The following is an 8,579-nucleotide window of genomic DNA, read 5'->3' as shown; positions in this document are numbered from 1 at the left end:
ACTTGAATTTTGTGCCTTTTGTCTCGATGTGCGCACCCATTGTGTATCCCACCTATAAGACGAAACTGTTTTTGTACCAGCTGCACAATAACAGCTAGTTGTAACATTTTCAAGATGGATTTCCTCTCAACACAGTAGGTTTTGTCTACATACAGTATATCTAGTACTTCTCTCTCTTGTGTTTCTGCATGCATCCCGTAGTTTTATTTTTCTTGATGCATCGCCAATGTAATGGCTCATTTACCAGAGGCATCATCATTCAAATTATGTTTTGACAGACTTAATGTGATCATTACTCTAATGGCTTTTATGCGAATGCTCTGATGTCCCCCTTGTGGCGTAGTGTACTTAAATAGGTGTGTGTTTCAGTCTACCTTTGCTGCACAGGACGGTGCCGAGCATCAGCATAGATCTGGAACACATGGTTGCTGTACAGGACAACATGACCCCAGCTCCTCTGACACAGAACTGCTCCAACTGCAGCCAGACTTTACCCGAAGAGTTCAACGTGGTCAAAGCCGTGTTGTTGGGTTTGGTGCTCGGTATCTTTATTGTGTTTGGAATTGTGGGAAACATCCTGGTAATCCTCTCAGTAGTTTGTCATCGACACCTGCGCACCGTGACGCATTATTTTATAGTCAATCTGGCAGTGGCAGATTTAATGCTGAGCTCCACTGTCCTACCCTTCTCTGCCATCCTAGAGATCCTGGACCGTTGGGTGTTTGGACGAGTCTTTTGTAATGTTTGGGCAGCTGTGGACGTGCTCTGCTGCACTGCCTCCATCATGAGCCTATGCGTGATCTCTGTGGACCGATACATTGGAGTCAGTTATCCTCTCCGTTACCCAGCCATAATGACAAAACACAGGGCTCTGCTGGCCGTGATGCTGCTGTGGGTGCTGTCCATTATCATATCCATTGGACCTTTGTTCGGCTGGAAAGAGCCGGCTCCACAGGACGAGTCCGTCTGCAAAATAACGGAGGAGCCGGGCTACGCTATCTTCTCTGCAGTGGGCTCCTTCTACCTCCCCCTGGCCATCATACTGGCCATGTACTGTCGAGTTTATGTGGTAGCTCACAGAGAAAGCCAGGGCCTGAGGGAGGGCCAAAAGACAGAGAAGTCAGATTCAGAGCAGGTGATACTCAGGATACACAGAGGCAACACCACTGTATCAGAAGACGAGGCCCTTCGCAGCCGCACTCATTTTGCCCTGCGGCTGCTCAAGTTCTCACGTGAGAAGAAAGCCGCCAAGACCTTGGGCATTGTGGTCGGCTGCTTCGTGCTGTGCTGGCTGCCTTTTTTCCTGGTGCTCCCCATCAGTGAGTATATTCATGTCTATTGTGTATGTGATATTTGTTTGAGCCAGATGACCTTGTGTGTAAGACATCAACCCATGATATGAGCAATATTATTTTTAATCAGCCTGCAGGCCATTGTATGTCTTTTTTTTTTTTTACATGATGAGCATTTAAGGAGATTTAAGTTTTTGCTATTATTATAAAGTCAATGATAGTATATGTTCAAGGTCAGCATCAAACTTCTTTCCTCTTGTCACTAAAAGTCTCCAATGCCGCATTTAACTAATCACTATCACGACTCTTCTTCAACTGAAATTAGCATGTTAACCTGTTAGCCCCAGCCCATCTCATCACTTTCTGATAGCCACTCACTTAACTCTTGCTGTGCCACTACAATTTCCTTTCCTCTACTGACAAAAACAATTCAGCAAAGTATCCAGTTTGCTCCCAGTCCAACATGAGGGGAAGAGGAAGTGACACTGCTCAGAGCGGGCACTCTAACATCTTGTCTGATAAATGCAGAAACGGTTCTCTATGAGTGACCACCACCACCCGCTCCTGGCGAGAAACCCCATTGGGCACTGGGCAGCAGAGAAAACATCTATATTGCTCCTTTATTTGACATTTTGGAAAATACACATTCACTTTCTTGTTGAAAGTTAGATGACAGGATGGATACCATGTCTTCATTGGTAAATATGAAGCTACGGTCAGTATTGGGTTGAAATAGCTCTGCACCAAGATTAAAACAAGGGAAATAGCCCAGCTGTGTCCAAAGCTTAAAACTCTCAAAAGGTCACAAATTAACATGTCATAGCTTGTTTGCTTAATCTTTTCTGAAACTAAAGGGTAAAAACAACAAGCTGTGGGATTAAATAGGGGTTATGTTTGGAGTGTCTTGGTAGAGTAGAGTTACTTCCTACTAGAGTCCTTAAAGTTGCTGCGAATTGAATGGAAAGATATTAGATGGGTATTCTCATCTTATTCGTTAAATAAATGGTTTCCAAAATGTTCTCATTCTTTACTCTTACGCAGGACATTCTTTATAACCTCTTACTTAATAATGCATCCATATATTTGATCACTTGCACTCATACATAGTAAGTCCGAAAGCTATTCAGTGCCTCCATGAATACATTTTAGGATCCATTCATTGATTTATGCTGCTGCCAGGTTTTAAGTGCTAGTTCATTTAATTGTTTGGTGATGTTACCTGAATTGCTCCTCTGTGGCAGCAGACTGGAGTGACTTCATTCAGACAAGCCTTGTGGCCTCTTGAGCAGCGTAGTAAATGCTTTGACTCGGCCAGGTAGACGTTCTATAAATAGCCTCAATAAATCTTTCAGATCTGTGACAGCCCCTGGTGCTCCCCTGTGTGTAAACAAAAGCGCAGAATTTCTGAGGCCAGTGTATGTTTTAAATAGACCCTTCAATGAAGTGTCAGGCTGTTTCTTACCCTTTCTCCCGGTGACTCACATCATCACAATGCCAGTCGGGGAATGATAGATAAAGCCATAACGCCGGTGCCAGACCTCATATGATGTTGCCTTCAGGAGCAGCCAGCCTGATGAAGACAAGCTTGAGGGGGAATCATACAGCTCACCAACCATGCACGTGCTATATGTGTTGATGTCAATGTGGAGGGAATGTGACAAAGAAATCCGAACCAAGTAGCTATGAGATATGGCAAAAACCTCACAAATCCCACTGGGTTTTTATTTATTCCATGCTCTCATGCCAGTAAAAATAGCTGCTACCATTTGGCTGTGTACTCTCCTGACTGGGAAATAAGGAAAAGCCTAAGCTTACCATTGCCGCCTACTAATACTGGCATCAGGCTGCATACCGCAGCCAGCCACAGCAGTCTGTAGCACTAAATCACTATTGTGATGTGTGGCCCTGGATAACTGGTGACTGTCTGATTTGGTTTATTGGAGTAAATGTCTTGTCATCAAAGAAAAAATAAATTGTGGGATTTTATAATGTCAAAACAAATTAAAACAGTGAGTTGTTAGGCTCTGTGTTTATTTGTGGATTGTCCACCTCTCCTTGACATTTCAGAAGTCCTTCTCAGGGACTATGAGGACGTGTAAAATAAGCCTTTGCTAATTTAAAGAATAACTTCACAAGGTGCCTCTTTGCCAAAATAGAGGTTAAGCTCCTGACCATAAGCTGAACCTGTCACCTTTCTTTCATCACAGTCCAATAAATCATGATTAACTACATACAAGGTGTTTCAATGCCCTTCTTGGTTTCAAACTTCTTAGGGGACAGAGGACACAGAGGCAACTCTACTAACCCTAAACACTAAACCACCAACCTTAACAATGGGTCAAATTAAAAAAAAAAAAAAAAAAATTGTTTCTTTTTTTTTTTCACCTATCAAATCTGCTTTGGTTTTATGACGTACAGCTTTAGTGTTTTGATTGGCCTCTATCAGCTTTGTTTCATGACCAGGCAGAAATATGATGAAATCTATAAAACTGTACTACTGTAAACTTCCCAGGACTAAACTGTTATGTCAACTTAAAGGAGGTATTTGTTTTCTCTGCCACTGACTGTAGTTTCTTCAAGGGGGTGGTGGTGATTGTCGCTTGACAAGAGCTCAGGCGAACGCTGGTCATAGTGTGCCCTCTGAGCAGTGTTGCATGTTCAGGGCAGAGGCTGTAGTGAGTTGTTGATGGAAAGTGATGACAGTGATGACAATGATGACAGAGGCGAGCTAACGTGTTGTTTCCCACTGGTGGAGGCAGCTCAATTCAATGCAGTATTTCTTGTAGACCCTGAAAGTGAACAGCTATAGATGCTAACAATCCCTACTGCATGTGGCAAAAGCAAACCTTTTAATGGTGTATAGCCATCCCAAGAGCCTATAGTTAAAAGGAGAGGGAACATGATTCCAAATGCACATGTTACTCTGTGGTTGTAGGATTTGTCACTCGGTGAATGTTAGCCAGCCAGAAAAGCTCTGTTAGGTCATATTACATCACAGCGGAGTTTCCATCTTGTTCTGTGCCCCCAGAGTGACTAAACCAAATAATGCTACTTTAAAATGTATTTAGTGTTGGGACCTTTTAATATCTGTGGCCCTGAGAGTCCTATTTCACACGTTAGCTGCAGCTGTCAAAAAGCTTGCTACTAACGTAGGTGATAATAGGTTTTCCCCTTGTTATTGCTCCCATGAATGCACCATCTCAGCAACAATGAAAAACAGAAAAACAGCCTCTGAAGTTTATCCAGCAGATTGTGGAGGGGGTTCACAAGCTATGGGGTCATGTGACTTTCTCAGCCCAAAACATGTTGTGGTTTATTTGAAGGTAACATTGCAAAAGCAGTTACACAGTTCCTACACATAAAAACAGGCACTGTCTGATTTATTCAAAAGCATCTTTCTTTTTTCACTCAAAAAAGTGAATGTATCAAGTACATCAGTAATAATACAATTGCTCTTTTTTGCACAGCTGGGGATAGAAATGTATGAGCTACACAGACAGGCACAAAATAATTTGCTCTCAAACTCTCTGCACCTCTTTTATCTCTCACAATCTCATTTTTCAAAAGCCCACATTTAACCATCTGCACCAGCTCACCCAATAAAGTATCTCACAAGACAGCTTCTGCCTTTACACTTCTGAAGACAGATGATGGATAGATATATTACAGTCACACAAGAAGCCAGCCATTTTATTATTTTTATATTTCACTGGCAGCCACTGGATATGTGAGGGCTCACTAACATCAGGCCTGCATATAATGTGCCCGTTAAGCAATTTTCTCTTCTACTTCATCAATGATCCTACTCACACTCTCTGCCACAGACGCTTCCTCTAATCAAGAGCTGCAGAATTTATGACAGCAATTTTAATAAAATACTTAACCTTGATGGCGAGGAGGCAGGTTTTTTTCCTTCAAGGAAGCTGGATAGATCAATTAAAAATAAATCATCTTAAATAGATGTAAACGAGGGCAATGATATGTTTCTCCGAGGAGTTGCAGAGCATGTATTTATCTCATATAAACACAACCTTTGATGGAAGAGACAGGAGAACAGCTGGAGCGCTGATTCAAAGGATGGCAGTGTTGGTTGGTTTACAATTTTGATTGAGTCTGAAATTTCTAAACAACTGTTTGATGGACATTTCATCAAATTTTGTGTGTGGTCCCCAGAGGATGAATCCTGATGACCTTGGTGATCCATTGAGATTTCCTCAAGCACCATCTGCAGGTCATATTATTCACATAGTCTCAGTGAAAGGTTGGCACCATCTAGATGTTTACTCACTTAATCCTAATAAAATTTTACTTTTCATGCAGCACCACTCGTTAGGTTAAAGGGATAGTTCACTCAAAATTGAAATTTCATTCCATATGACGGTTGCAAATGGATACCACTTTTCTTCGTAACAAAAAGACACACCAAAAAACATCCAAATACCTCCATGCTGCTCATATGTAATGTCTGTCTTGTATTGAAGCCCCGAAATGCGAAATTGTTCCCAAAAAAAATGAAATAAGTCTATATTTCAAGCTTGTTTGCAGTGGAAGCTCCTCTTCCTGGTTCGTCAAACAAGCTTGAAATATAGACTTTAATTTTTTTGGGAACAATTTCGCATTTCGGGGCTTCAATACAAGACAGACATTACATACGAGCAGCATGGAGGTATTTGGATGTTTTTTGGTGTGTCTTTTTGTTACGAAGAAAAGTGATATCCATTTGCAACCGCTTATATGGACATGCACTGCTACGCCGAGACCCCCTGTAACTCAGAGAAGCCACGGAGGACTCCGAAACTTCTCCCAGCAATTTGAATTTTGGGTGAACTATTCTTTTAAATTTACAAGAGACATTCAAGGTCTCAAAATCCTAGCGCCCTTTATTGCTCATCTAGCATCTTCCTCAGGTCAACTTTTTAACTTGTGCTTTGGTATAGTAGCCTACCAAGCAGCCTCAGCAGTATTCTGTGTTTAGCACTAATTACAACATGCTAAACTAACAGAGTGATGGTGCACCTCCTCCCAGCTAGCATGACTATAGACTCTTGGTTTTGTTTTGTTTTTTGTATATCAAAGACATGAAACAGTTTGTTCTTAATCACTGTTGGGATCCACCCTTTTGTGTCTTCTGTCCCCACAGGCTCGATGTTCCCTTTATACAGACCCTCTGACACTGTGTTCAAGATCACCTTCTGGCTCGGTTACTTCAACAGCTGCATTAACCCCATCATCTACCCGTGCTCCAACCAGGAGTTTAAGAAAGCTTTCCAGAGTTTACTTGGAGTTCACTGTTTGCGAAAGACTCCCAGACCACACCATCATCATCTGAGTGCAGGTCCGAGTCAAATACAAGGTCACGGCCAGCCCCTCACCCTGAACCTCGGGGCTCCGTGTCGCCTCAGCCCCTCCTCCTCCATGGCCCTGTCCAGAACACCTTCCTCCAGGGACAGCAGGGAGTGGAAGGTTTTTCCTGGAGGCCCCGCAAGTGGATCAGGACCGGCCGAGACGAGCAGGGCTAAAGTAGCCAAACTCTGCAGTAAAGGCTTCCACCAAACCTGCTGCTGCTTCCTCCGTGGCAGGACCCCCCCACAGGAGTCAAACTGCGCCCCACCCCCTCCTGTCGGAAACCTTCCCACCATTAAAATACACCAACTGTCCCTGTCAGAAAAAGGAGAGCCTGTATAACTATACTGTAATCCTCCATCCATTAGTCATGACTCTGCTTTCAAGGTCACAGATGAGAAGATATTTCCTTTTGCTCTATTAACATCATCACATGAACTGTGCTGGAGTGGCTGCTATTATATTTAAATTTGAAATATCTCTGCTTTGACATTATTCTGTGACTTATTTTGATCGTCTAAAACCTCCAAAGAAATATCACAAGCACTATATATTATCCCTTTTAAGAAGATGTGTTTGCCCTTTAACAAGATTTAGCTTTCTGAAAACAAACTACTGCAAAATACAAAATACAGCTTCAGCATATTAATAATTGCTTATTGAACTAATTTTTTTTTAATTATAACTAAAAAAAAACAAAAAAAACAATCAAATCAAGTTTTGTTTAAGTGTTTAAAACAACCCTGTGTTCATCAAATGAAAAATATCTACATAGTGGAAAAGCTGTGAAAAAGAGGACCAAAAGATTTCTAGATGTTTACATATTTTATATTACAATAGAGGGATTAAAATGTATAAAAGTGTAAATATGAAAGTTTTATATATTGCATGATTTCACCAGATGTTTCAAAAATGCTGGTCAGTGGTGCTCCCATCGTCTAGAGTTTGCCTAATGTTGTTCCTGTTGTCAAAATGTTGTTTGTGTACTGCTCTGTACACAGTAAAAAAAAACAAGGGACCTCGCATACTTCCATGTCACATTACAATAAATTTGTATGACATATTCCTAACGAGGGATTCATGAGGACATATTTGGACTTTTCGGGTGTTTCTTTGCTTTTTTTTGTGGGGGGGGTGAGTAGGTTGATTCACTAAATATACAACCCCCTAAAAAACTTGTAGTTCATCTGTCCACATTCCCATAATTTCATCTACCTCCAAGCCGTGCCAGATGGATGTCTTAATATACTTGGGTGGAATTTGAACTGACCTTGTGGTTGCTGACCTCAATCCTGACCGGCCCCCAAGCCTCTTAAAAAATCCAACAGATTTAGAGATGTCAAATGAAGTCATACACAGTCTCAGACGTTATTCTCTCAGGCCCATACGCCTTGTGTTTCTGTCTTTTTTAGTCACCATCCACACACGAACCACAGATTCTCCATCTCAGCCTCCTAAAGATCTTTCAGTGTTGTGGGCGTGTTCATCAGTGCAAAGGTGAAAAACTGAGTGTGTTCTGTGTGAGTTCAAGACCGCGAAGTGTCTCTGTGTTTACGCAGAGGCATCAAAGGGCAGGAGGACAACCTCCGCCAGTGGTATTGATTTATTTCTCTCTTGGCTGCACACTCTGTAGTACTGAGGATGTGCTCCCTTTGTGAGTCTGAAAGAGGGAGGAGATGCACTCGGCATCATTAAACCAACATCCTCCTCTGCGCCTTAAGTTGACTGGTTGACGCGGAGTGGACAGCTTTCCCACAGGGGAGGGACTCGCCAATGCAGTGAGAGTGCTTGTCTGTGTCCGCGTTGTCATTGACTGGCTTGTCAGTGGACCTGTAAATCACACCATCTCTTCACAGATGCCATTAGCAGTCACAGCAATAAACTACAGATGGTACAGATGACCTAATTCAATGCTCCCTCCATTGTCTGCCTCTGCCCTGAATG

The 8,579-nt window shown here is 42.2% G+C and overlaps 1 protein-coding gene across 1 annotated transcript; it reads left to right on the top strand.

Moving 5' to 3' along the window:
* Positions 1-421: 421 nt before the first annotated feature.
* Positions 422-6,977, top strand: adra1aa (adrenoceptor alpha 1Aa; the record flags this gene model as incomplete). Its single annotated transcript, XM_083978745.1, has 2 exons — positions 422-1,319; positions 6,433-6,977. 2 exons carry the CDS (start codon positions 422-424, stop codon positions 6,975-6,977), a joined length of 1,443 nt encoding a protein of 480 aa, XP_083834871.1.
* Between the last annotated feature and the right edge of the window lie 1,602 nt (positions 6,978-8,579).

The sequence above is a fragment of the Trachurus trachurus genome (genome assembly GCF_905171665.1).
Source record: "Trachurus trachurus genome assembly, chromosome: 9".
Lineage (NCBI taxonomy): Eukaryota > Metazoa > Chordata > Actinopteri > Carangiformes > Carangidae > Trachurus > Trachurus trachurus.
Note: the sequence above shows the minus strand (reverse complement) of the source record. Positions and strands in the feature narration are given on the sequence as shown.